Source organism: Chamaea fasciata, unplaced genomic scaffold, assembly GCF_029207755.1.
Source record: "Chamaea fasciata isolate MVZ Bird 193981 ecotype frontalis unplaced genomic scaffold, bChaFas1.0.hap1 SCAF_461, whole genome shotgun sequence".
NCBI lineage: Eukaryota > Metazoa > Chordata > Aves > Passeriformes > Sylviidae > Chamaea > Chamaea fasciata.
In genome coordinates, this window is record NW_027094546.1 from 51,993 (window position 1) to 79,321 (window position 27,329).

Below are 27,329 nucleotides of genomic sequence, written 5' to 3' on the forward strand. Positions count from 1 at the left end.
GGAAACGAGGAAAATGTGAGGGGGGAAAAGAGGAAAATGTGAGGGGGGAAAAGAGGAAAATGTGAGGGGGGAAAGGGAGGGAAATGTGAGGGGGAAAGAGAGAGAAGGTGAGGGGGAAATGGCAGGAAGGGGAGGAGAAAAAGGGCGGGAACTGTGAGGGGAGAAAAGGGCGGGAAACGTGAGGGGAGAAAAAGGGCGGGAAACGTGAGGGGAGAAAAAGGGCGGGGAAACGTGAGGGGAAAGAGAGGGAAAAAAGGCAGGAAATGTGAGGGGAAAAAAAGAAAAGAAGTGAAGGGAAAAAGAGTGGGAAAGGGGAGGAAAAAAAAACAAAGGATGGGGAACACGAGGGGAAAAAACCTCAGCACAGCTCCGGGAATTTGCACTCACGTCCCTCACGTTTTACCCCAAAAATATTCCTTCCCATAGGTGATAGATCAGCTCAGGTTTGACCTCCACAATTGTCCTGACATGTCCAAAAAAAAGCAAAAAATTCCCTCAATTTTGCCCCCAAAACGTCCCTTCCTAATAACCTCATTTTTACCTCAAAATGCTCATTCTCTCCCCAAAGGCTATACCTTGGGAAAAGGTGAGGAAAAACTCCAGGACTCCAGGGATTTTTTTTTTTTTTTCCAGCAATAGTTTAATTACAGGACAAAGAAGCTGCTACGTGAATATATATTTATATAATAAATCCGTAAAGTTATAAAGGAAACCGGAATTTTCTGCTTCCCGTCAAAATTTTCCAGGATCAGGCGCTTTATTAGGTGGATTTCTCGTTAATTTTCCTCCTCCTTTCTCTTATTTTCTCACATTTTCCCACAGTTCTCCGTATTTTTCTCCTTACTCTTCTTCATTCATCATTATTTTCCCGTATTTTTCTCCAGATTTCACCATGATTTTCCTCATTCCTCTCCTAATTTTCCCACACGCTCCACATGGGTTTTTTTCCTAATTTTCCATCATCTCTCCACATTTGCCTCATTTTTCTCCCCATTTTTTTTCATTTTCCCCCCCATTTTTAAATTTTTTTTCTCCCCATTTCTCTTTAATTTTTCTCCCCATTTTTTTCATTTTTCTCCCCATTTTTAAAATTTTTTTTCTCCCCATTTCTCTTTAATTTTTCTCCCCATTTTTTTCATTCTTCTCCCCATTTTTTTCATTTTTCTCCCCATTTTCTTCATTCTTCTCCCCATTTTTTTCTCCATATTTTTTCATTTTTCTCCCCATTTCCCTTTAATTTTTCTCCCCATTTTTTTCATTTTTCTCCCCATTTTTTTTCCATTTTTCTCCCCATTTCCCTTTAATTTTTCTCCCCATTTTTTTCATTCATCTCCCCATTTTTTCCATTTTTTCCCCATATCTGCCTCATTTTTCTCCCCATTTTTTTTCATTTTTCTCCCCATTTCCCTTTAATTTTCTCCCCATTTTTTTCATCCTTCTCCCCATTTTTTTTCATTTTTTCTCCCTATTTCCCTCATTTTTCTCCCCATTTTCCCCCCCATTTTTTTCATTCTTCTCCCATTTTTTCCATTTTTCTCCCCATTTCTCTTTCATTTTTCTCCCCATTTTCTTCATTCATCTCCCCATTTTTTCCATTTTTTCTCCATATCTGCCTCATTTTTCTCCCCATTTTCCCCCCCATTTTTTTCATTCTTCTCCCCATTTTTTCCATTTTTCCCCCACATTCGCCTCACTTTCCTCCCCATTTCCCCTCCTAACCTCCCCCTATTTCCCCGCACCCCTCACCTTCCCCCCTCACCCACCCCCTACTTATTCCCCCCATTTTTCATTATTATCACTATCAATCTTATTTTTGGTCCACAAAACGCTGTTCCGAGCTGGGAATGTGAGTGAAAACCCTAAAAAAACCCCCTCCCACCCCACCCCACCGCCACCGCCCACCAAACCCCCGGGAACCGTTCCCCTCCGCGGCGAATCCAGGAATCACCGCGCGCCTTTCGCGCGCGAGCGCGAACGCGCGCGGGGAGGGCGCGGAGAGGGAACCCTCGGCGCGGCGCGGCCGATCCCGTGGAAAATCACCGGGAATTTCTCCCTCTGTGTTTCCCTCTGTCCCTGTGAGTGTGTGTCGTGAGCAGAAATACCCGTGCCGGGCCCCGCGGGAGGCGCGTCCCCCACCACGCCGCGGGCCCGGCTCTCCCGAGGAAGGCGGACGAACCGAGGGGTTTGCATAGTCGCGGCGGGCGGCCGGCGCCGGGCGCCTCAGAGGTCGCTCTCGCCGTAGAGCGCGGTGCTGAAGGATTTGTAGTCCAGCGCTCCCGGCACGCCGTCGGGGCCCGGGTACGGCGCCATGCGGGCGATGCAGTACTCGGCCTGCGCCGCCGGCAGCTCCCGCCGCAGCTCCGCCGCCGTGATGTAGTTCTGAGGGGGGGAACGTGGGGAAAACAGGGGGGGAAATGGGGAAAACCAGAGGGAAAACGGGGGGGGAAATTGGGGGGAAATGGGGGGGGGAAATGGGGGGGGAAATGGGGAAAATGGGGGGAGAAAATGGGGAAAAAATGGGGAAAACCAGAGGGAAAACGGGGGGGGAAATGGGGGGGAAATGGGGAAAAAAGGGGGGGAAATGGGGGGGGAATGGGGGGAGAAAAGGGGGAAAACCAGAGGGAAAATGGGGGGAAAATGGGGCGAGAAAAGAGGGGAGAAATGGGGGGAAAATGGGGAAAACCAGAGGGAAAACGGGGGGGAAATGGGGGGGAAATGGGGAAAAAAGGGGGAAAATGGGGGGAGAAAATGGGGAAAAAATGGGGAAAACCAGAGGGAAAATGGGGGGAAAATGGGGGGGAAATGGGGGAAAACAGGGGGGGGAAATGGGGGGGGAGGGGAAAACAGGGGGGGAAATGGGGGGGGAAATGGGGAAAAAAGGGGGGGAAATGAGGGGGGGAATGGGGGAGAAAAGGGGGAAAGCCAGAGGGAAAACAGGGGGAAAATGGGGGGGAAATAGGGAAAAAAGGGGGGGAAATGGGGGAAAACGGGGGGGAAATGGGGAAAAAATGGGGAAAACCAGGGGGAAAACGGGGAAGATGGAGGGAGAAAATGGGGGAAAACGGGGGAAAAACAGGGAAGCAAAATGAGGGGAAAACAGCAGGGAAAACGGGGGAAATGGGAAAAATGGGGGAAACGGGGGGGAAAACAAAGAAAAATAGGGGAACAAAGGGGGGAACCGGGGAGCTGAGTGAGCCCAGGGGTCATGGATCCCCCCGTGGGGTGCTGGAGCTCCAGTAAAAAGCCCAAATCCCAGCTCGGTGTGATTCCCCAAATGCCTCCCCAGAATTCCCGAAGCCCGCCGCGGCCCCCCAGCCCAGGTGTGCTCACCTTGTCGCCGGCCAGCACGCGGAAGCTGTTGATGACCTGCTCGGCCGTGTCCGTGTCCGTCGTCTCCCGGGACATGAAGTCGATGAAGGCCTGGAAGGTGACGCTGCCGCTGCCGTTGGGATCCACCACGGCCATGATCCGCTGGAATTCCGCGTCGCCCTGGGCGGGTACAGGCGCGGTCGGGAATTCTGAGGTTTCCCCGGGAATCCCGGGGTCGCCCCGGAGCTCCTCAAGGGATCCCAGAGGTTTTTCCCCGGGAATTCCGCAGCTTTTCCCGTGGGGATTCCCCCCACCCCCCAGGTGATGGGAGATAAAAAGGTGGAAAAGAAAAAGGTGCAGGAGCAGGAGAAGGGGATCGTTACCAGGCCGGATGCCGCGGGGCCCAGCAGGGCGCGGAAATCCTTGGAGTCCGTGCGGCGCTTTGGCTTCGGGAGGGCGAGGAGAGGAGAGGAGGAGGAGGAGGAGGAGGAGGAGGAGGAGGAGGAGGAGGAGGAGGAGGAGGAGGAGGAGGAGGAGGAGGAGGAGGAGGAGGAAGAGAAAAGCAGAGAATCCGTTAGAGGAAAAACCAGCCCACAAAAGGAAGGAAGGAGGGAAGGAAAGAAGGAAGGCAGGCAGGCAGGAAGGGGAGGAGGAGGAGGAGGAAGCGGGCAGTACCTGCCGGTCGTTCTCGACGTCGTAGCCCAGGCTGATCAAACAGGCCTTGAACTCCTCCGGGCCCAGGGCGCCGCCGTGGTCCTGGGGAGACGAGAGGAAATCCGAGGAAATGAGGACAAACAGGAGACGATTCCCACGTTCCGGGGGGGAATAACCCGCGGGGCCGCTCCGCGCCGGGGGCTCACCCCCAGATCCCCCCGGGATCCCCGGGATCCCCGACCTTGTCGAAGTGGTTGAAGGAGGCCCTGAACTCCTGCATCTGCTCCTGGCTGATCCCTTTGGCGTCGCGGGTCAGGATCTGGTTCTCCACCTCGTTGATGGTGCGGGCGATGGTGGTCAGCAGCTGCTCCCAGCCCACGCGCAGGTGCTGCCGTGGACGCGGGGCCGTGAGGGGAGCGGATCCCCCGGGAGGGATCCAGCACCCACGGGAGCCTCCTGATCCCCTGGGAGGGATCCAGCACCCACGGGAGCCTCCTGATCCCCCGGGAGGGATCCAGCACCCACGGGAGCCTCCTGATCCCCCGGGAGGGATCCAGCACCCACGGGAGCCTCCTGATCCCCGGGGTGAATCCAGCACCCACGGGATCCTCCTGATCCCCGGGGTGGATCCAGCACCCACGGGACCCTCCTGATCCCCGGGGTGGATCCAGCACCCACAGGACCCTCCTGATCCCCGAGGTGGATCCAGCACCCTCCGGAGCACCCCGATCCCCTGGGATGGGATCCCGGGATGCCAGCTGCCATGCTGCCCGTGGGGGACCAGGGCCTGCTGGCCGCCCTGGGACCCCCCAGCTCCCCGTGGGATCCCCCCTGCGCGCCCCCAGCCCCCGGGGGCCGATCCCGACCCCCCCGGCGCCGGGATCCCACCTCCATGGTGTAGTTGGAGTGCTGGTTGTCGAAGATGAGGGCCTCCTGCACCAGCTGGTGCTGCTGCTCCAGCAGCTCCAGGTTGGGTTTGTACTCCACGATGTTCTCCTCGTACTCCTTCAGGTGGTTGAGCTGATCCTCCAGGGTCCCGTTCATCTCGATGGAGATCCGGCCGATCTCCTGGGAGGGGCGCAGGCAATGGCGGCCTGGGATCCCCAGGGCCGAGCCCAACACGCCCGGCCCCCCGCTGGATCCCCCCCGGGGCTGATCCCAGATCCCAGAGCCAGGAATTCCGGCCCATTCGCCGGGAGAACGCTGGTCCAGCCCTTATCCCAGCTTTTAGACCTGGGCGTGGAGCAAGCCCAGGGACGATTTCACTTCTCCACCACCCCGCCAGGACGACCCCCAACCCCTCAGGCAGGATCTCCATCCCAGCTTTCCGGGAGAACGCCAGGAGATCACCGACCAACCGCTCCAACCCTTCCCCAAGCCCTTCTGGACCCCACAAAGGGCGTGAGGGGAAAGGAGAGGGAAACGTGAGGGGGAAAGGGAGGGAAACACGGAGACGCTGGACACCCCCAGAGAGGCCCAGGGACCGCAGCTGGGAGCTGGTTTGTGCCCAGAAGAGCCCGGCTACGGCCCGTTCCGGGTGGGATCCCCGCAGCCCCGGCAGCCCCGGCACCCCCGGCCCCGGGGGCTGCTGACCTCCATCTTGGTCTGGATCCAGGGCCCCACCCGGTTGGCCTGGCTCCCAAACTGCCTCCGCAGGTGCTCGTTGGAGTTCTGCCGGTTCTGCTCCTCCTGCAGCGCCTGGTCCCGCTTGGGCACCAGCTGCTGCACCTGGGGAAGGGGCAAGAAACGGGGAAAAGGTGACGGGAAACCCTGCCGGGAAACGGCGGGGGAAACTGGGACAGGGCGAGGAAACGGCGCGGGAAAACGTTCCTCCGAGCCCAGGAACGGCGGGGGGAAATCCGGGGAAAAGCTGGCAGGGAAGCGGGATGGACGGGGCCGGGATGAGGAAAGGGGGGAGATGTCTGGGAGCTCGGGACGGAGCTGGGAAAATCCGGACGGGAAACCAGGAAGGGGGCTGGAGGGAAACGCCGCGGGTGGAGAACTAAAGGAGGAAAAGGGGAGGAAAGAGCGAGAGGAGTGGGGGGAAACAAGAGCAGGAGAGGGAGGGAGAGGCTCCCGCACCCGCTCCCACTTGGAGTTGATGATCTGCGGGGTGACGGAGGTGTAGGGGTTGCTGGCGGGCAGCTGCAGCCCGTGCAGGTCGGCGAGGCGCTGGGCCTCGCGCTGGATCCCCAGGATGGCCTCGCGCTCCTTGTCCGCGTCCGGCAGCGTCGACTTGAACTGGTCGTGGGCGGCGATCAGGCCCTGGGCACGGGGAGAGACGGGGGTGTCAGGGGAAAGGGGGGACGTCGGGGGAAAGGGGGGAAATGGGGGGGGAAAGGGGGAAATGTGGGGGGAAATGAGGGGGGAAATGTGGGGGAAATGAGGGGGAAATGGGGGGGAAATGTGGGGGAAATGTGGGGGGAAATGTGGGGGAAATGTGGGGGGAAAGGGGGGGAAATGTGGGGGGAAATGAGGGGGAAATGTGGGGGGAAATGAGGGGGGAAATGTGGGGGAAATGAGGGGGGAAATGTGGGGGAAATGAGGGGGGAAATGTGGGGGAAAATGAGGGGGAAATGTGGGGGGAAATGAGGGGGAAATGTGGGGGGAAATGTGGGGGAAATGAGGGGGAAATGTGGGGGGAAATGAGAGGGAAAGGGGGGGAAACGTGAGGGGAAAAGAGCGGGAAACACGCCCCGAGGACGCTCCAAAGGGGCGTTTTGGGGCCGTTTTGGGTGTCTCCAGGTGGTTTCCAGGGAAGAACCACCTGGATCTCCTCGATGGTGTGCACGATGAACATGTCCTGCAGGTCCTCCATGGCGCTCTCCATCCAGTTGTTGAAGGGCGCGGCGCGCTTGGCGTACTCCAGGTGCAGCTCGTCGATGGTCTCCAGCTGCTTCTCCATTTTCTGGGGTGAAAAACGCCGGGATTGGGGTCACCGTTGGGACTGGGATCACCATTGGGATTGGGATCACCATTGGGATCACCGTTAGGAATGGGGTCACCGTTGGGATCACCGCTGGGATTGGGGTCACCATTGGGATCACCATTGGGATTGGGGTCACCATTGGGATTGGGATCACCATTGGGATTGGGATCACCATTGGGATTGGGGTCACCATTGGGATCACCGTTGGGATTGGGGTCACCATTGGGATTGGGATCACGGTTGGGACTGGGATCACCATTGGGGTCACCGTTGGGATTGGGATCACCATTGGGATTGGGATCACCATTGGGATTGGGATCACCATTGGGATCACCGTTGGGACTGGGATCACCGTTGGGACTGGGATCACCATTGGGATTGGGATCACCGTTGGGATCACCGTTGGGATTGGGGTCGCTGTTTCCCCCCCCGCCCGCCGTGGGGCCCCCTGACCTCGAGGGCCTCGCGGCGGCTGTGGGTCAGGGAGCCCAGCAGGTCCCACTGGTCACAGATCTTCTGGCACCGCGCGTTGACGCTGGGAGAGTCGTAGTAATCCAGCTCGCTGGGAAAGCGGGAAAAACGGGGAAAAAATGGGGGAAAAAATGAGAGAAAAACAGCGGGAAAAGAGGAAAAGATGGAGGAAAAAGGAGGAGAACGGGGAAAAGGGGGGAAAACGAGGGGAAAAAGTGAGAAAAGGGTGAAGGGGAAAAAAAGAGTGGGATATTTCAGGTGATTTTGGGAGTTTTTCGGGAATATCCCGGGGACGTTCCGGGGGTTATTCTGGGTTCCCGTACTTGAGCTCCTGGGCGATGGCGGCGATCTGCTCCACGCGGTCCTGGTGCGCCGCCAGGTCCGACTCGAAGGCCTCGTGCTTGCGGAGCAGCGCCCGCACCTGGGCCAGGGAGGCCGTGCCCGAGTCCCGGTCCCGCAGGGCCACCTCCTTACCTGGGCACAGGTGTGGGGAGAGCCTGAGAGCCCTGACCCCACCCTGTGCCACCTCCTTACCTGGGCACAGGTGTGGGGACAGCCCTGAATCCCCGTCACCCCCAATCCCGCCCCCTGAGCCCCCCAGCCCCGTGCCCCGCCCCCCGAGCCCCGCACCTTCCGTCCAGCCCTCGTGGATCGAGGCCTTCTGCCGGAATTTCTCGGCCAGGTGATCCAGGCGCTCCAGGCGCCGCAGCTCCGTCAGCAGCCACTCCTCGTGTCCCTTCTCGGCCTGCTCCAGCCTCTGCCAGCCCGCCCCGATGTCCTGGGGACCCCGAAACCCCCAAAGGTCACCCCAAAACCCCCAAAGGTCACCCCAAAACACCCCTGGGACCCTCCCGAACCCCTCGAGCCCACCCTGCGCTCTGATGGCACCAAAATGGGCGGGTTTAGGACACACCACTGTGAATTGAAGGCCCCAAACCCCCTCCCCAGGACCCTAAATCCCTCCCCAGGACCCCAAACCCCCTCCCCAGAACCCCAAACCCCTCCCCAGAACCCCAAACCCCCCCCTCAGGACCCCAAATCCCCTCCCCAGGACCCCAAACCCCTCCCCAGGACCCCAAACCCCTCCCCAGAACCCCAAACCCCTCCCCAGAACCCCAAACCCCCCCCTCAGGACCCCAAATCCCCTCCCCAGGACCCCAAACCCCCTCCCCAGGACCCCAAACCCCCTCCTCAGGACCCCAAACCCCTCCCCAGGACCCCAAACCCCTCCTCAGGACCCCAAAACCCCCTCCCCAGGACCCCAAATCTCTCCTCAGGACCCCAAACCCCCTCCTCAGGACCCCAAACCCCCTCCTCAGGACCCCAAATCTCTCCTCAGGACCCCAAACCCCCTCCTCAGGACCCCAAATCCCCTCCCCAGGACCCCAAATCCCCTCCCCAGAACCCCAAATCTCTCCCCAGGACCCCAAACCCCTCCCCAGGACCCCAAACCCCTCCCCAGGACCCCAAACCCCTCCCCAAACCCCCCGAGCCCCCAGACCCACCGAGACCATCCTGCCCTCGGAGGGCATGAAGGCGGGGCGGCCGCTGAGGCGCAGTTTGGTCTGCAGGGTGTTGAAGTTGATCTCCAGCTGACACTTCTCCTGCACCTTGGGCGGCTTGTGCACGCGCCGGTACTCGCGGAAATCCTCCAGCTTCTGCTGCATGGCCGGGATGGTCTTCTGGGGGTCGCGGGACTCCAGCCACGGGATGGTGCGCTGGATCCACGCCAGCAGCTGGGGGGAGAGATTTGGGATCAGCTTTGGGGGGCTGGATCCACGCCAGCAGCTGAGGGAACAGGGATTTGGGGCTTGGGATCAGGTTTGGGGGGCTGGATCCCTGCCAGCAGTTGGGGGGAAAGATTTAGGATCAGGTTTGGGGGCTGGATACCCGCCAGCAGTTGGGGGGAAAGGGATTTGGGGTTTGGGATCAGGTTTGGGGTCTGGATCCACACCAGCAGTGGGGGGAACAGGGATTTGGGGTTTGGGATCAGGTTTGGGGTCTGGATCCACACCAGCAGTGGGGGGAACAGGGATTTGGGGGGTGGGATTTTGGGCTCCCCCTCTTCACATCGCTCCAGGCGCCACAACCAGAGCTACGAGCTGCTCGTAGTCCTCCATGAGGAGACTGGGGGGGATTTGGGGTGGTTTGGGGGGATTTTTGGGAATTTTTCCCGCTCACATCCCAGGCCAGGCGCTCACAGTGCCCTGCGGGGGATTTGGGGTGGTTTGGGGGATTTTTGGGAATTTTTCCCGCTCACATCCCAGGCCAGGCGCTCACAGTGCCCTGCGGGGGATTTGGGGTGGTTTTGGGGGATTTTTGGGAATTTTTCCCCCTCACATCCCAGGCCAGGCGCTCACAGTGCCCTGGGGGGGATTTCGGGCGGTTTTGGGGGATTTTTAGGAATTTTTCCCCCTTACATCCGAGGCCAGGCGCTCGTAGTCCTCCATGAGCTGCTCGTTCTCCTGGTTCACGGCCAGGACTTTGCAGATCCGGTTTGCCGCCGTCTCCGCCTGTGGGGTGGGAATGGGATCGGGATCGGGATTGGGATCGGGAAATGGGGCTCAGGGAGACCCCCCAGCCCCGGGGAACAGCGGGGACAGGGAAGGATTAGATAGAAAAGGAGGAAGAAAAACCACACAAGGAGGGGAAGGCAGAATAAAAAAGAGAAGCGTGAGAGGGAAGGAAAGGGAAAAAGGGAAAGGAAAAGGAAAAAAGAAAGGGGGAAGTGGGAGAAAAAGGAGGAGGAAAAAGCACAAAATAGGAGGAAAAGGAGGGGGAAGGAATGGGAAAATCAGGAGGAAAGGGACCAAAAACTCAGAGAAGCTGAAGGGGAGAGGAAGAGGAAAGGGGGAGGAGGAAGGAACCGCAGCCCTCGCTGATCCCGACCCCGACCCGCAGGGACTGTCCTGCCCCGGCAGCAGGAGGAGGAGGAGGAGGAGGAGGAAAGAGGAGGAGGAGGAAGGAGGTACCTGGGCGGGAAGCAGAGGAGGAATCCAGGAGGAAGAGCGGGAGGACGGACGCCAGCGGGAAGAGGAAGAGGAACTGGGAAGGGCCGGGAGGAGGAAAATCCAGTGGCCGGGGGGGGGGAAGGAAATAAAGGAAATAAATGAAGGAAATGAACGGAGGAAATCCATAAATCGAAGAAAGGAAAAAGGGGGGGGAAAGGAAAGGAGTGAAGGGAGGAAATAAAGGGGGAAAGGAGAAGGGAAAGGGGAAACGGAAAGAGATAAATGACAAGGATAAAGGAAAAAAATAAAGAGGAAAAAGGGGAAGGGAAAGGGGAAAAGGAAGGGACTAAAGAAATGGGAAAAGGAAAGGGATAAAGGGAAAAGGGATGAAGGAAGGGGATGAGAAAGGGAATGAATGAAGGGAATAAAGAAAATAAAAGGGACAAAGAAAAGGGAAAAAGAAAGAAATAAAGAGGAAAAGGAAAGGAATTAAGGAAACAAAAAAGAGAATAAAGGGGAAAAGGAAGGGAATAAAAGAAGGGAAAGAGAAAGGGAATAAAGAGGAATAGGAAGGGAATAAAAGAGAAAAACAAGAGAATAAAGGGGGAAAAAGAAAGAGAATAAAGGAGAAAAAAAAAAGAATAAAGGGGGAAAAAGAAAGGGATAAAGAAGAAAAAGGGAAAAAAGGAGAAAAGGAAGGGAAGAAAAGAAGGGAAAGAGAAAGGGAATAAAGGAGAAAAAGAAAGGGATAAAGGGGGAAAAAGAAAGGGATAAAGAGGAAAAAGGGAAGAAAGGAGAAAAGGAAAGGAGTAAAAGGGAGCAAGGAAGGGAATCCAGGGAGGAGCCTGAGGAACCGGGGAGCGCGACCTCAGCGCAGCCAGCCCCCGCCACCCTGTGCCCGAAGCCAAGCGGAGCGGCAGCCAGGCAGATCCCAGGCAGATCCCAGGCAGATCCCAGGCAGATCCCAGAGATCCCAGGCGGGCAGCGGGACCCTCCGGGGCCGGGCTCACCTTCTGGGCCCCGGAGAAGGCGTGGTAGAAGCAGGACACGTAGGTCATGATGGCTTTCTCGTCGGGCCGCAGCGTGCCCACGATATCTGCCCGGGAGGAGAGCACAGGACAGCGCGGCTGCAGCCCCCGCCCCCCACCGCCGGCGCCCCCCGCCCCCCCGGTTCTGCCCCCCAGGGACCCCCGGGCCGGCCCGGGCCGGGATTGTTCTGCCTGGACCCTGCTCCTGAGCCCCGCGGTCAGGAGCACGCGGGTCACCGCGGACGGCCGAGGCCTCCCGGGGCTGAGCCGGCAGCTTCCTGTAATGCCGACAAACTTCCCACGGATCTCCCGTGGATTTCCCAGCACTCTCATGGATTTCCATGGCTTCCTGTTAGCCCCCAATGGATTCCCAGGGATTTTTCCAATGGATTCCCATGGATTTTCCAATGGATTCCCATGGATCTCCCATGGATTTCCCATGGATTTTCCAATGGATTCCCATTAATTTCCCATGGATGTCCCATGGATTTCCCATGGATTTCCAATGGATTTTCCAATGGATTCCCATTAATTTCCCATGGATGTCCCATGGATTTTCCAATGGATTTCCCACTAATTTCCCATGGATTTTCCAATGGATTCCCATGGATTTTCCCACGGATTTCCCAGGAACTGGTGGATTCCAGGCAGATTTAACCCCTCACGAGCCGGCCCCGGGCCCCCCCCAGCGACAGCGGCGGCGGCTGGAAGAGAAGCGAGCGTGAGAGCAGGGAGAGAAAATTCCCGAGGGCTCCGGGAGGAGAATTCCAGAGGGGCGGCTCCGGGAGGAAGCTCCCGGTACCTTCTGGGCCCCGGAGAAGGCGTGGTAGAAGCTGGACACGTAGGTCATGATGGCTTTCTCGTCGGGCCGCGCCGTGTTCACGATGTCTGCGGGGAGGCGGCGTGAACCGGGGCCACGCTGGGGGCGGGCTGGGGGCGGGCTGGGAACGGACTGGGAATGGACTGGGAACGGACTGGGAGGGGACTGGGAATGGACTGGGAGGGGACTGGGAGCAGACTGGGAACACACTGGGAATGGATTGGGAATGGACTGGGAACGGACTGGGAGGGGACTGGGAACACACTGGGAATGGACTAGGAACACACTGGGAATGGACTGAAAACAGACTGGGAACACACTGGGAATGGATTGGGAATGGACTGGGAATGGACTAGGAACGGACTGGGAACGGACTGGGAAAACACTGGGAACGGACTGGGAACGGACTGGGAACGGACTGGGAGGGGACTGGGAACACACTGGGAATGGACTAGGAACACACTGGGAATGGACTGAAAACAGACTGGGAACGGACTGGGAACACACTGGGAATGGATTGGGAATGGACTGGGAATGGACTGGGAACGGACTGGGAACAGACTGGGAATGGACTGGGAGCAGACTGGGAAAACACTGGGAACGAACTGGGAACGGACTGGGAACAGACTGGGAACACACTGGGAACAGACTGGGAACAAACTAGGAGTAAACTGGGAGCAAACTGGGCTGCCCTTCCCGGCTGGAATTGTGCTCCGGGCATCCCAAATCCTGGGGAAATCCACCCAAATTGTGCTAAACGGGAAAAACCAGGGTTAGGGCGGGCGCTTCCCGCCCGGAATTCTGCTCCGAGGGTCCCAAATCCTGGGTGAATCCACCCAAAAGGGCTCAAGTTGGTGCTAAACGGGAAAAATCAGGGTTAGGGCGTCGCTTCCCGCCCGGAATTCCGCTCCGAGCGTCCCAAATCCCGGAGGAATCCACCTGGGCAGGTGGGAATTGGTGCTGAGGAGGAAAAACCCGCTGGAAATCGGCCGCTCCCCGCGGGATCCGGCGTCTCCTCGGAGGAAATCCCCCCCGGGGCCTGCGGGAGATCCCGGGGATCCCCGGGAATCGCGGCCTTACCCTCGGCGTCCAGCATCTTGGGAATGTCCAGGTACTTCTCGGCCACCTCGAAGGCGTTGTTCAGGTTGGTGACGGGGTCGTCCTGCGGGAGCAGGGGCGACGCGGGTCGGGAATTGCCGGGAATTCCCCGGGATTCCCGGGGATCCCCTGGCCGGGGCGGGGCTCACCTTGCGCAGTTTGTCGTACTCGATCAGCTCGGGGCGGTGCCGGTGGATCAGGGCGTTGAAGGCCAGCCCGTCCTTCCAGCTGTGGGGAAACGGGGATCAGGGCCCGGGGGATCCGCTGGGGGAAGGGGGATCGGATCCCTGGGATCCGCAGGGAATTTTGGGAACTGTGACCCTGCCTGAGCCCAGCCCGCCCTGGGGAGGAGGAGGAGGAGGAGGAGGAGGCAGGACCTGATGTGGAAGTTCTGGACGTTGACGTTCTTGTAGGGAGCCGTCTTCCGCTGGCACCAGAGCAGGAGCCCCTCCTTGGCCGAGGTCTCTGCGGGACGGGGGTCAGGGATCTGGGGGCGGAGCCCACGCTCCCAGGGCGGATCCCGGGGCGGATCCCACACTCCCAGGGCGGATCCCACACTCCCAGGGCGGATCCCAGGGCGGATCCCACACTCCCAGGGGCAGATCCCGGGGGTGGATCCCACGCTCCCAGGGTGGATCCCACACTCCCAGGGGCGGATCCCACACTCCCAGGGGCAGAGCCCATGCTCCCAGGGCGGATCCCAGGGTGAATCCCACATTCCCAGGGCAGAGCCCACATTCCCAGGGCAGAGCCCATGCTCCCAGGGCAGATCCCACACTCCCAGGGGCAGATCCCGGGGGTGGATCCCACACTCCCAGGGCGGATCCCACACTCCCAGGGCGGATCCCACACTCCCAGGGCGGATCCCGGGGCGGATCCCACACTCCCAGGGCGGATCCCGGGGCGGATCCCGGGGCGGATCCCGTTACCCTCCACGGAGATGTCCTGGATGGCGAAGCGCAGGATGATGGTCCAGATCATCCCCAGGGTCATCTTGGCGTTGCCGTCCACGATCTCTGCGGGGGGAAAGACAATCCCAGGGAATTGCATTCCATCCAGGCGGGAATTCCCTGGGGGGTGACGGGATCCTGCCACGGACGGATCCCAGGTCAGGGAACAACGGGATCCCGGATCTCTGGAGGCGCAAAGGCGAAATCCCAGAATTCCAGGAGCCACAAAACCCTGGAATTCCAGAACCGCGGGCGGGCACGCCCCAGGGATCCCGGAACCGCAGATCCCAGGATTTACCCCAGCAGGGCCTGAGGAATTGTTCGGAATTGCTGGAAAACCGCACAGGGAGGGAATCCCGCGGGCGGGGGGGGGGGGGGAGGAACCCCAGCCCACATTCCCGGGTTTTCTGGGAATTCCGGGGGCGGGGCAGGGCAGGACTGGCAGAGCTTTCCCAGCTGATCCCAACAAACCGGCCCGGCCGGGAGCCGCTGCCAGCGCCCGGCCCCGGGGCAGATCCCGGGGATCCCGCAGGAGCGGCCCCGACCCCGCAGGGATCCCGGGAATCCGCTGCCGGCCCCGGGCAGGGCACGAGGCCGGGCTCAGGGAGGATAAACCCCGAGGTTTTCCCATTTTCCCCCTTTCTCCAAGCGGCTTTCCCTTCTCCAAGTGGTTTTCCCTTCTCCAGATGTTTCCTCCCCGTCTCCACGCGATTTTTTCCCTTCTCCAGGTGCTTTTTCCCTGCTCCAGCTTCACTTCCCCTCCCTCTCCAGGATTTCCTCCCTCTTCCAGCTTTCTTTTCCTCCTTGCACCCCTTTCTCTTCCCCTTCTCCCTATTTTTTATCTCCTCTTCCATTTTTTTCCATCTCTGCTCCACCTTTTTTTCCCCCTTCCTACCTTTTTTTCCTTCCCCTCTTCCACCTTTTTTCTCCCACCCCATTCCCAACACACCCCCGCGGGGGGGGCAGAAAACTCCCAGCCTCTGACCATTCCTCCAAAAAACCCACGGAACGACCTCCAGGAGCTGCACCCGCTGGCTCCCAGCTCGGAATTCCCGGAATTCCCGGAATCCTCAGGCACCCCAAGAGTCAAATTTTGGCCTCCAAAGGGGCGAATCCCGGCAGGTCCCAGCGGATCCCGGGGATCCGCGGGGCGGGGCCTCACCCTCCGCGCCGATGGAGACGAGTTTGACGCCTTTGCTGGCGATGAAGTCCAGGGCCTTGTTGACGTTGTTGATCTTGTGCACCCGCATCTTGCCCCGCTCGGGCTTCGGGAGCCGCTCGCCTGCGACGGCACGGCGGCGAAAGGGTTAAAGGGTCAGGGTCAAAGGGTTTGGGTCAAGGTCAAAGGGTCAGGATCGGGGTTAAAGGGTCAGGGTCAAAGGATCTGGTCAGGGTCAAAGGGTCAGGGTTAAAGGATCTCGGTCAGGGTTAAAGGGTCAGGGTCAAAGGGTTTGGGTCAGGGTTAAAGGGTCTGGGCCAGGGTCAAAGGGTTTGGGTCAGGGTTAAAGGGTCTGGGCCAGGGTCAAAGGGTCAGGGTTAAAGGGTCAGGGTCAAAGGGTCTGGGTCAGGGTTAAAGGTTTTAGGGTCAAGTTTCGAAGTCATTAAGGTAAGTTTTAGCAGAGTCTGAAGAGTTTGGGGGGAGTTTGGGGCACAGTTTAAGGGTTTGGGGGCCCAGTCTGGGTGTTTTTGGGCGCAGTCTGGGTGTTTTGGGGGCAGTTCGAGGATTCTGGGGGCAGTCTGGGTGTTCTGGGCACAGTTTTGGTGTTTTTGGGCCCAGTTTTGGTGGTTTTGGGCCCAGTTTTGGTGTTTTTGGGCACAGTCTGGGTGTTTTGGGCGCAGTCTGGGTGTTTTTGGGCACAGTCTGGGTGTTTTGGGCGCAGTCTGGGTGTTTTTGGGCGCAGTCTGGGTGTTTTGGGGGCAGTTCGAGGATTCTGGGGGCAGTCTGGGTGTTCTGGGCACAGTTTTGGTGGTTTTGGGCCCAGTTTTGGTGTTTTTGGGCACAGTTTTGGTGTTTTTGGGCGCAGTCTGGGTGTTTTTGGGCCCAGTCTGGGTGTTTTGGGCACAGTTTTGGTGTTTTTGGGCACAGTCTGGGTGTTTTGGGCACAGTTTTGGTGTTTTTGGGTGCAGTCTGGGTGTTTTTGGGCCCAGTTTTGGTGTTTTTGGGTGCAGTCTGGGTGTTTTTGGGCCCAGTCTGGGTGTTTTGGGCACAGTTTTGGTGGTTTTGGGCCCAGTTTTGGTGTTTTTGGGCACAGTCTGGGTGTTTTGGGCGCAGTCTGGGTGTTTTGGGCACAGTTTTGGTGTTTTTGGGCGCAGTCTGGGTGTTTTTGGGCCCAGTCTGGGTGTTTTTGGGCGCAGTCTGGGTGTTTTGGGCCCAGTCTGGGTGTTTTGGGCACAGTCTGGGTGTTTTTGGGCGCAGTCTGGGTGTTCTGGGCACAGTTTTGGTGTTTTTGGGCACAGTCTGGGTGTTTTGGGCACAGTTTTGGTGTTTTTGGGCGCAGTCTGGGTGTTTTTGGGCGCAGTCTGGGTGTTTTTGGTGTCATCTCCCGTCCCGGGGGCTGACCTGAGATGACCTCGAGCAGCAGCATCAGCTTGAGCCCGTCGCGGAAATCCTCGTCGATGTTCTCGATCTGCGTGCCCGCCTTGCGCAGGTGCGAATTGCACCAGGCCGTGAACGTCTGCGGGGCCGCCACACGTCAGACGGGAGCACCGGGAACGGGCCGGGAGCACCGGGGATTCCGGAGCCCGGGGCCCAGCCCGGCGGGAATGGGACCGCTGATCCCACGGGGAACGGTCCCACGGGGAATGATCCCAGGTACTGATCCCACTGGGAATGATCCCAGGTATTGATCCCATGGGGAACGATCCCACTGATCCCACGGGGAATGGTCCCACGGGGAATGATCCCAGTTACTGATCCCATGGGGAATGATCCCAGGTATTGATCCCATGAGGAATGACCCCACTGGGAACGATCCCAGGTATTGATCCCATTGGGAATGACCCCACTGGGAATGATCCCAGGTATTGATCCCACTGGGAATGACCCCACTGGGAACGATCCCAGGTATTGATCCCACTGGGAATGACCCCACGGGGAATGATCCCAGGTATCGATCCCATTGGGAACGATCCCACTGACCCCACGGGGAATGATCCCAGTTACTGATCCCATGGGGAATGACCCCACTGATCCCATAGGGAACAATCCCACTGATCCCACGGGGAATGATCCCAGTTATTGATCCCACGGGGAATGATCCCAGTTACTGATCCCATGGGGAATGACCCCACTGATCCCATAGGGAACAATCCCACTGATCCCATGGGGAATGATCCCAGTTATTGATCCCATGGGGAATGATCCCAGTTACTGATCCCATGGGGAATGACCCCAGTGATCCCATTGGGAACGATCCCACTGATCCCATGGGGAATGATCCCAGTTACTGATCCCATGGGGAATGACCCCACTGATCCCGCCGGGAACGCCCGACCCCACAACCCCCAGCTCCAGTGATTCGCGGAGCTGGGATCTCTCCGTCCCCAAATCTGCTCCCAGGGCCAGATGTGGGGGTCAGGATCCTGCTCCAATCCCACAGGATGAGCCCACTCAGGGATCAGGGCCCGCCCCAGGCAGGCGGATCCCTGTCCAGATCCCGTTTTCCCCGTCCAGATCCCGTTTTCCCCGTCCAGATCCCGTTTTCCCCCGTCCAGATCCCGGTTTGGGGTCCAGTGGTGGATCAGGGCCCGCCCCAGGTGGGCGGATCCCCGTCCAGATCCCGTTTTCCCCGTTCAGATCCTGGTTTGGGGTCCAGTGGTGGATCAGGGCCCGCCCCAGGTGGGCGGATCCCTGTCCAGATCCCGTTTTCCCCGTTCAGATCCCGGTTTGGGGTCCAGTGGTGGATCAGGGCCCGCCCCAGGTGGGCGGATCCCTGTCCAGATCCCGTTTTCCCCGTCCAGATCCCGGTTTGGGGTCCAGTGGTGGATCAGGGCCCGCCCCAGGTGGGCGGATCCCTGTCCAGATCCCGTTTTCCCCGTCCAGATCCCGTTTTCCCCGTCCAGATCCCGGTTTGGGGTCCTGTGGTGGATCAGGGCCTGCCCCAGGCGGGCGGATCCCCGTCCAGATCCCGTTCTCCCCCCGGCCGCCTTTCCCAGGGCGGTGCCGGGACTTTGGCCGGTGCCAGGCGGGCACATGCCTGTGCCAGGCGCGGCCGGGCGCGGCCCCGCGGCGCCCACTGAGTCACCCCGGCCCCGAGATCCCGGGAAAACCTCGGCCAGGAATCTCTGCCCCGTCCCCGGACCACGGGGGGAACCGGGGGAGGATCAAATCCCGCCCCAAATGTTCCTTTTCCTGAAATAAAGCCGGGAAACCGGCGCCGAATCCCGGGAATCTCTGTGCCGGGGGAAGCCTCGGCCCCTCCTGCGGGACCGGGGGTGTCCCAAAGCCCCAAAGCCCCCTAAAAACGAGGAATTTGGGAGGTCTGAGGGGCAGGAATTGATCCCAAAGCCCCAAATCCCCTGGAAACGAGGAATTTGGAGGTTTGAGGGGCAGGAATTGATCCCAAATCCCCCTAAAAACGAGGAATTTGGAGGTTTGAGGGGCAGGGACGGATCCCAGGCCGGGGGGGGGTTGAGGAATCCGGGATAAATCCCGGCAGGATCAATCCCCCCCATCCCCCCAGGGCGTCGTTCCGACCAGAAATAACCATCCCCAAAAACAAGCCACAGAAAAATGCCTAAAAAAGGAGATTCCGGCCGGGCCTCTGGAATTTCCTTCCCACGGAACCGCTGGAGAAGCGTTTTCCAGGCATTGTGTCAGCGGGGCCGCGCCGGGGCAGCCGGCGCCCCCCGGATCTGGGGGACAAAACCAGGGAATCCACCCCAAGATCCCGGGATTTCGGGGCTGGGAAAGGGGCTCGCGCCCAGGTTCGTCCCGAATTTCCTCCCGGATTTCCTCGGCCCGCCCGTGCAAACCGCTGGAGAACGGCAGCGGGGAGGGAGATCCGCCTCCGCGGAAAACCCGGGAGTTTCAGGGCTGGAAAACACCTTTTCCTCCCTCGCTCCATCATTTTTTTTGTCCCCTAAAATCCCGATTTTGGGAGGCGAAATCCCTCGGGAAGGAGCCGGGATGCGTTCGTGGATGACCCCAAGGGATATTCCCAAGTTTTTAAGGGAAAAATCCCGAATTAGGGGCGCTGGGAATCCGGCCCTGGGGTGTTTCCTCGGGAATCTTCTCAGGGCCAGCGACTGATCCCACCCCCAAAAAAACCCCAAATCAGGATTTTCTTCTGGGATCCTCCCAGAATTCCTCGTTTTTGGGCCTTTCCTGGGAGTTTTCCCCTGTGGGAGCAGCGGGAATCCCAATCTCGGGAATTCCAGGTGGGAATGAGCCCCCCCGGGGGGGGGTTGGGGTCTTTTCCAGGGGTTGAAACCCCCTAAAAATCCCCCAAAATCCCCCCCAAAATCCCCCAAATCCCGGGATCTGAGGTCGTTCCCCAGCCCTGCTTAGGGCAGGAAGGAATCCGCTCCCACATCTCCCAAATTCCCGTTAAAACGTGGCCGGAGCTGAAAGAAAATTCCAGAGGGAATAAAAAACCCATCCAGGCGTTCCTCCCCCGGGCTCGTTAGCGGGGGTTAATTAACGCCATTTGCATAATTAACATAATTAACGAGGCGCCGCTTGTCGGGCGGGGAGAGGGAAGGGAGGGGAAAAGGAGGAAAAATCAGGGGAAGTGACCCAAAATCCACAAAAAGTGGCCAAAAATCCGGGAACACGGGGAAAAAAACCAGGGCAAAGGGGTGGAAAAAGGAGGAGAAGTCACCCGGAACTCGGGAAAACAAGGAAAAAAGCGTGGGAAGTTATCTGGGCGTGGGAACGATTCCCAAAAACTCAAGAAAACTGCGGGAAAACTGGGGGGAGGGATGGTAATCCCAGGAAAAGTGACCTGAAAGCGGAGGAGAACGATCCAGGAACGGTGAAAAATGACCAAAAACCAGGAAAAAGTGCCCCCCCCCCAAAAAAAATGGGGAAAAAGGCCAGAAAATCTGGGGAAACGACCGAAAAAAAACCTGGAGCAAAGGCAAAGAATTCAGGAAGGCACCAAAAAAATCAGGAAACGGGGGAAAGCGATTAGAAAAAGCGGGAATGAACAAAAGAACGGCGGGAAGCGACGGAAATCCAGGAAAATTTGGGGAAAAAGGGGAAAAACCTGGCGGGGAAAAATCCCCAAAAATGAGGGGGGAGCATAAAAAAATCCGGGAAGACGACCGGGGGCGAGGGGAAGATGCGGATTTTGGGGTGGCCCCGGGATTTGGGGAGCCGCAGGTGGCTCAGGGAGTGCCCAGGTGGGATTTGGGGAGCCGCAGGTGGCTCAGGGAGTGCCCAGGTGGGATTTGGGGAGCCGCAGGTGGCTCAGGGAGTGCCCAGGTGGGATTTGGGGAGCCGCAGGTGGCTCAGGGAGTGCCCAGGTGGGATTTGGGGAGCCGCAGGTGGCTCAGGGAGAGCCCAGGTGGGATTTGGGGAGCCGCAGGTGGCTCAGGGAGTGCCCAGGTGGGATTTGAGGAGCCGCAGGTGGCTCAGGGAGTGCCCAGGTGGGATTTGGGGCAGGTTTTGGGGAGCCGCAGGTGGCTCAGGGCGCGCCCAGGTGGGATTTGGGGAGCCGCAGGTGGCTCAGGGTGTGCCCAGGTGGGATTTGGGGAGCCGCAGGTGGCTCAGGGTGTGCCCAGGTGGGATTTGGGGAGCCGCAGGTGGCTCAGGGCGTGCCCAGGTGGGATCTGGGGAGCCGCAGGTGGCTCAGGGCGCGCCCAGGTGGGATCTGGGGAGCCGCAGGTGGCTCAGGGTGTGCCCAGGTGGGATTTGGGGCAGGTTTTGGGGAGCCGCAGGTGGCTCAGGGTGTGCCCAGGTGGGATTTGGGGCAGGTTTTGGGGAGCCGCAGGTGGCTCAGGGCGTGCCCACATTCCAGGGGGGATGAGCGGCTCCGAGGGCGGACTCGCCTCGCCGGGGCTGTGGCAGCGCCGGGGGCGGCTCCCCCCGAATATTCCCCAAAAAACGGGGATTCGGGGAGATTTTCCAGGTGAAAACAACCCGCCCCTTTGGTTCGTGCCCCGAAAATCGCTCCCGAAGGCGGGGAGTGCCGAGATTCCCGTGCCAGGGGCGCGGAAAGGAGCCGCCACCAGCCGGAAAACTCCCCCAAAAAACGGGGAAAACCAGGGAAAGAGGCCAAGGGAGGAACTGAGGGCTCGGGGATCCTCGGGGATCCTCGGGGATCCTCGGGGATCCGTGCTTCCCAGGCGGGAGCTGGGATGGATCCTGCCGCTCGTTGGATTTTCGGGAGTTCTCTTCCTGGGGAAGGAGGAACTGGGAGAGGGAACAAAAAAAAAACAACAAGAAGCCCAAAACAACTGGGCGGAAAAACACCTGGCGAGGGCAAAGCTCCGAGCTCCTGGGGTTCCACGGGGCTTCGGGGAGGGAAGGAAGGGAAGGAGCGGGCAGGACGTTCCCCCGCCGCTCTCCCGCTGCTCCGGCCGCATTGTTGGAATTCCAGAGAATTCCAGAGGCGAATCCCTGCGGCCGGTGCCCCACGGACAGCAGCCCCGGCCTCAGCCCTTCGGGAGCTGGGGAACTGAGGGGAAAAGCAGGAGCTGGGATTCCGCGGGGCAGCAGATCCCCGAATTCCCGGGGAAGAGGAGAGGGAATCCCTAACCGCCCATCCCCCGCTCATTAACAGCTAATTAACGCGCTGATTAACAGGGCTCCTCCACCCTCGGCCGCTCCCGGGGGTGTCAGCGCAGCGCCGGGATGCAGAACGTTCCAAATCCCGACAAATCCCGGGGAAACATCCCCACTGTGCCCCGGGGAAACGGGACGGCAGCGGGAGGAAGAGGAGGGGGAAGAGGAGGAGGAAGAGGAGGGGGAAGCTCACGCTGCGCTTCCTGTGCCGAAAATAATCCAACTTAGCCCGAGGTTTTCCCAGAAAAACCCGAAAATGCCCCGTAACCACGGCAACGGAGCCCGGCGCCGCATCTCCTCCGAAACACCCCAAAACTGAGGGAAGTCACCCCAAACTGAGGGAAGTCACCCCGAACTGAGGGAAGTCACCCCAAAACTGAGGGAAGTCACCCCAACAATGAGGGAAGTCACCCCGAACTGAGGGAAGTCACCCCAGACTGAGGGAAGTCACCCCAAACTGAGGGAAGTCACCCCAACAATGAGGGAAGTCACCCCAAAAGTGAGGGAAGTCACCCCAGCACTGAGGGAAGTCACCTCAAAACTGAGGGAAGTCACCCCGAACTGAGGGAAGTCACCCCAAAACTGAGGGAAGTCACCCCAGACTGAGGGAAGTCACCCCGAACTGAGGGAAGTCACCCCAAAACTGAGGGAAGTCACCCCAAAGCCCGGGAACTGGCCCCAAAGCCCGGGAACCGGCCCCAAAGCCCGGGAACTGGCCCCAAAGCCCGGGAACTGGCCCCAAAGCCCGGGAACTGGCCCCAAAGCCCGGGAATTGGCCCCAAAGCCCGGGAACCGGCCCCAAAGCCCGGGAACCGGCCCCAAAGCCCGGGAACCGGCCCCAAAGCCCGGGAACCGGCCCCAAAGCCCGGGAACTGGCCCCAAAGCCCGGGAACTGGCCCCAAAGCCCGGGAACTGGCCCCAAAGCCCGGGAACTGGCCCCAAAGCCCGGCTCCCGCCCGTGCGCCGCGGGTAACCCGGAACCCTCGGGCGCCCGCTGGGAATTCCGGGCCGGCCCCTCCCGGCTCCCGGCGCTTCCCACGGCCCCGAGTCCCGGGATCCGGGGGGGACGATCCAGGGATCCCCCCGGGTCCCCGATCCCGCGGCAGGGCGGCGGATCCCGGCGGATCCCCCTTTGCCCAGTGCCCTTTATCCCGGCCCGGAGCTCTCCGGAAGCTTCTCCGCCCGGAATGGGGCGGGGGGGGGGGGGGGATGATCCTGTGGATCCCTCGGGATCGGCTCCCATCCCGCTGCTCCCAGCAAAGGGAGACCCCAAAGTTCACCCCCGGGGTCCCTCGGGGGGCGCCCCCTCCTCCCCAGAACACAGCCCCGGGGGTCCCCAAAGTGTCCCCACACACACACTGAGGGGGTGCCGACAGCTCTGAGCAGGCTCAGGGAGCCACCCGAAAACCCTGATCTCCCCTAAAATCCTGATTTCCTCTAAAAATCCTGGTTTCCTCTAGAATCCTGCTTTGCCCCCAAACTCCTGCTCTCCCGCAGATCCCGGCTCGGAGCTTTCAGGGACACCCTGAGGCGCCCCCAGACTCCTCGGGGACGCCCCGGAAAGGTGCTGACACCGCTCAGGTGTCCCTGGCCCGGCCTGGGAGCCCTCAGGGCGGCCCCTGAGCCCCTTTAGGGACCCTTCAGACCCCTCCAGGCTCCCCAGATCTCCCCGTCCCGGGCTCGGATCCCTCACGGATCCCCTCAGGGACCCCCGGATCCCTCACGGATCCCCTCAGACACCCCGGGGTCCCTCACGGATCCCCTCAGGGATCCCCCAGCTCGCCCTGCCCCGCGCTCCGAGCCCTCAGAGACCCCTCAAACCCCTCAGCAGACCCCTCAGACTCCGACCCCCCCTCAGTGACCCCCCGGCCCCCCCCACCTTGCGTTGCTGTTTCTCCCAGGCGGGGTCCAGCAGCAGATCCCGATCCCAATCGTCCTCCTGGGCCATGTAGTCGCCGTTGGGGCCGGGCCCGTTCCCGCCGTACGGGTGGGCCTGCCCCGCGCTGTGGTAATCCACCATTATCGCCGCCCTGATGTCGCGACAGGCGGAGGACGCGCCAGCGACACGGACCCGACTCGTCCCCCCCCCACCCGCGCGCCCGACCTGCGCAGGCGCCGCGGTGAAGCCACGCCCCCCCGCGCCGCGCGCGCACGACTGAGGCGGAGCCACGCCCCCACCCTCAGGCGCAGCCGGGGCTACACCCACGGCCCCGCCCACAGCACTCCCAGATCAGACACCACGCCCATTTCGCGTCAAAGCTCCGCCCCGTTCCCCTCAGGCGCGAGTTCAAGCCCCGCCCACCTCCCCTCAGGCACGCGACCAACCCCCGCCCACCTCCAAGCCCCGCCCATCTCCCCTCAGACCCCCCCCCGCCATTTTGACGACCCCCAAGAACGAGGCCAGCGCCGCCTTGGAGCCTCTTTACTGGTTGAACTGGGCAGGGTCGGGGTTGGGGAGGTGGAATTTGGGGGCCGGTGCTGAGGGCTCGGGTCCGGGCGGCTCAGAGAGAGGATGCCATGATGCTGGACACACCTGTGAGAAGAACAGGTGAGCTGGGGGGGGATCCCAGGACACCCCTGAGCTCCCTCAGACACCCCCGGGCCTCTCCTGTATCCCTCACCGGACCCCCGAAACCCACCCAGAACTCCTCAGGACCCCCCAGGACCCTCCTGTGTTGCCCCCAACCCTCTCAAGATCCCCCAAACCTCCTCCAAAACCCCCCTGCACCTCCCCAGGACCCCCAAAATCTCCACGGGATCTCCCCGTATCCTCCTAACACCCCCCAAAACCCCCTCAGGACCCCCCCAACTCCTCCCAAACATCCCTAAACTCCCACCAGGATGCCCCAAACCCCTCCCCAGGACCCCCAACCCACTGTCGAAGTCGATCTTCTCCACGATGTTCTTGGGTTTAATGTTCTCCTCCTGGTTGGAGATCAGGATCCGCCCCGGCTCCGGCTCTGTCCACCCGTATTTGCTCATCCACACCCGCAGCTGCGACTCTGGGGGGCACAGGGGGGTCTGGGGGGGGGCTCGGATACCCCCCTGGGGACCCCCAAAACCCTCCCATGGCTCCCCAAAACCTTCTGTATCCCACCAGGATACCCCCAAACCCTTCCAGACCCTCCTGCACCTCCCCAGGACCCCCCAAAACTTCCTCCAGGACCCTCCCAAGCTCCCTCCACAACCCCACTTCCAGCTGGGACCCCCCAAACCCCCGTTGGGGACCCCCAGCCCCTCACCTGAGAGGTCCCCCAGCATCTCGGCGAGCAGCCAGCGGTCGATGTGCTGGTACGTGATCCCCACCACGTGGCAGATGACTGGGGACACCCCCACGGTGTCACCAACGCCTCCAAAACACCCCCAGAGCCTCCAAAGAAGCCCCTGGTACCTCCCCAGAATCCTCCAATTCCCCTCAGGACCCTCCCTGTGCCCCTCAAAAGTCCCTCAGGGACCCTCAAATCTCCCCTTACCCACCCCCAGGTTCCTCCAGGAACCCTCAAAGAAAACGCAGGACCCCCAAAACCTCCCCAAACCTCTTCAAGATTCCCTCCAAGACCCCAAGGACCCCCCAAACCCTTTCAGGATTCCCCCCAGGAACCCCCAAAACATCCCCAAGACCCCCCAAACCTTTTTGAGACCTCTCCCCAGAACCCCAGACCCTTTCAGGATCCCTCCAGGAACCCCCAAACCCTCCCCAAGACCCCCCAAAACTCCCCAGGATCCCTCCAGGAACACCCCAAACCTCCCCAGGATGCCCCAAACCCTTTCAGGATCCCTCCAGGACCCCCCAAACCCCCCAACCCCCCCTCCCCAGGACCCCCCAAAGCCCCCTGACATTTCCTGACGGAGTCCTCGAAGCCGGTGATCCCCTCCAGCAGCTCCATGTTCTCATCCAGCGCTTGCTGCCGGGATTCCAGGGGTCAGCCCCACCTTTAGGGTCCCCCCTTTTTGTCTCTAGGACCCCTCCCCCGGGTTTTGGGGACCCCTCCCTCCGGATTTTGGGGGGTAACTCACCCAGAAGGACTGGAAGTGGCAGGTCTCCAGCAGCTCCCCCAGGTAGAGGATCTGCCGGATGGGCCGCTCCTCTTGCTGCGTGGCGGGGAGGTCAAGGGGAAATTCGGGACCAAAAAAAGGGGGGGCAGAGGTGTCCCCCTCTCCCAGGACCCCCAGAGCCGGGTTTGGGGGGGAGCCGGGGGGAAGGAACGCCAGGGGTGACCTCTCCGAGGTGGGACTGAGAGCTCAGGAAAAGGGGGGGTGGGCCCTGTGGAAATTTGGGGGGAGCCTTGATGGAATCTGGGGGTCCCGTTGGGATTGGGGGTTCCTTGGGGGGTTCCCTCTGGAATTGGGGGGTTCCTCATGGAACTCGGGGGTTCCCTGAGGGTTCCCCCATGGAATTAGGGGTTCCCTGGGGGATTCCCTCGGGAACTGGGGGGTTCCCCATGGAACTGGGGGGGGTCTCCTCTGGATTTGGGGGATTCCCTGGGAGATTCCCTCTGGATTTGGGGGGTCCCCCTGGATTTGGGGGATTCCCTGGGAGATTCCCTCTGGATTTGGGGTTCCCCCTGGATTTGGGGTTCCCCCTGGATTTGGGGGATTCCCTGGGAGAGTCCCCCTGGATTTGGGTGGTCCCCCTGGATTTGGGGGATTCCCTGGGAGATTCCCTCTGGATTTGGGGGTTCCCCCTGGATCTGGGGGTTCCCCCTGGATTTGGGGGATTCCCTGGGAGATCCCCTCTGGATTTGGGGTTCCCCCTGGATTTGGGTGGTCCCCCTGGATTTGGGGGATTCCCTGGGAGATCCCCTCTGGATTTGGGGGTTCCCCCTGGATTTGGGGGATTTCCTGGGAGATTCCCCCTGGATTTGGGGGGTCCCCCGTGCCCCCAGGATACGTGAGCCTGGTCGATCATGCACTTGCAGAGGGTGAAGTCGGTGTGGGGCAGGTTGGTGAGCGCCTTGAGCAGGATCTGCGCCGTCACCCCCGGTCTGGAAGAAGGCGGGGTTGAACTGGTACCTGCATAGGTGAGAGGGCACACAGGTGAGGGGGCCGGGGGGGCTCAGGACCCCCAAACCCGCCCCCCAGAGCCCCGGGGCCCTCACAGCTTCAGCACGGCCAGGTTGGCCTCCAGGTCGTAGGCGTTCTCCTTGGCCTGAGTCTCCACGTAGCGCTCCAGGGTGGCCAGGTTCTCGGGGTTGTACCTGGGCAGGTGAGGGGGCTGTGAGGCTGTGATACACCTGGGACCCCCCAGGCCCCCACTGTACAGCCCCAGGGTGGCCAGGTTCTCGGGGTTGTACCTGTGCAACCACGCCAGGGGGCTGTGACACACCTGGAACCACCTTAACACACCTGGGACCCCCATTATCCACCTGAGACCCCCCGTTATCCACCCG

At 60.5% G+C, this 27,329-nt stretch overlaps 2 protein-coding genes across 6 annotated transcripts; both read right to left on the reverse strand.

The window, feature by feature from the left end:
• Positions 1–1,904: 1,904 nt before the first annotated feature.
• On the reverse strand, positions 1,905–24,047 carry LOC136305514 (alpha-actinin-4). Of its 5 annotated transcripts, XM_066208768.1 has the most exons (22): positions 23,819–24,047; positions 16,771–16,885; positions 15,373–15,492; positions 14,190–14,276; positions 13,638–13,725; positions 13,410–13,488; positions 13,243–13,324; positions 11,325–11,410; positions 9,784–9,876; positions 8,869–9,099; positions 7,994–8,141; positions 7,687–7,837; positions 7,346–7,454; positions 6,731–6,871; positions 6,046–6,228; positions 5,557–5,691; positions 4,852–5,031; positions 4,205–4,351; positions 3,985–4,065; positions 3,693–3,755; positions 3,331–3,489; positions 1,905–2,379 (listed from the first exon to the last, which is right to left on the reverse strand). In XM_066208768.1, the coding sequence occupies exons 1-22, from the start codon at positions 23,957–23,959 to the stop codon at positions 2,221–2,223; spliced, it is 2,778 nt and encodes a 925-aa protein (XP_066064865.1). In that variant the 5' UTR covers positions 23,960–24,047; the 3' UTR covers positions 1,905–2,220. The 5 variants fall into 5 exon arrangements, with proteins under 5 accessions (XP_066064865.1, XP_066064867.1, XP_066064866.1 ...); XM_066208770.1 differs by lacking the exon at positions 3,693–3,755; XM_066208769.1 differs by lacking the exons at positions 3,693–3,755; positions 11,325–11,410 and adding an exon at positions 12,145–12,230.
• A 298-nt stretch (positions 24,048–24,345) lies between these two features.
• Positions 24,346–27,126, reverse strand: EIF3K (eukaryotic translation initiation factor 3 subunit K). Its single transcript, XM_066208780.1, has 7 exons — positions 27,039–27,126; positions 26,831–26,952; positions 25,957–26,031; positions 25,778–25,844; positions 25,182–25,259; positions 24,816–24,941; positions 24,346–24,472 (listed from the first exon to the last, which is right to left on the reverse strand). The coding sequence occupies exons 2-7, from the start codon at positions 26,846–26,848 to the stop codon at positions 24,441–24,443; spliced, it is 396 nt and encodes a 131-aa protein (XP_066064877.1). The 5' UTR covers positions 26,849–26,952; positions 27,039–27,126; the 3' UTR covers positions 24,346–24,440.
• Positions 27,127–27,329: the final 203 nt, after the last annotated feature.

What these genes read in the sequence shown, in the direction of transcription:
- EIF3K (XM_066208780.1), bottom strand. An exon ending in GCCACTTCCAGTCCTTCTGG is followed by an intron (nt 25,845 to 25,956) that starts GTGAGTTACCCC and finishes GAATCCCGGCAG; the next exon opens with CAAGCGCTGGATGAGAACAT. An exon ending in GATGCTGGGGGACCTCTCAG is followed by an intron (nt 24,942 to 25,181) that starts GTGAGGGGCTGG and finishes TGTGCCCCCCAG; the next exon opens with AGTCGCAGCTGCGGGTGTGG.
- LOC136305514 (XM_066208768.1), bottom strand. Translation starts at nt 23,959, where the DNA reads ATGGTGGATTACCACAGCGCGGGGCAGGCCCACCCGTACGGCGGGAAC. An exon ending in CCTTCTCCGGGGCCCAGAAG is followed by an intron (nt 9,877 to 11,324) that starts GTGAGCCCGGCC and finishes CCCACCCCACAG; the next exon opens with GCGGAGACGGCGGCAAACCG. An exon ending in GCCATCGCCCAGGAGCTCAA is followed by an intron (nt 7,455 to 7,686) that starts GTACGGGAACCC and finishes CCGCTTTCCCAG; the next exon opens with CGAGCTGGATTACTACGACT.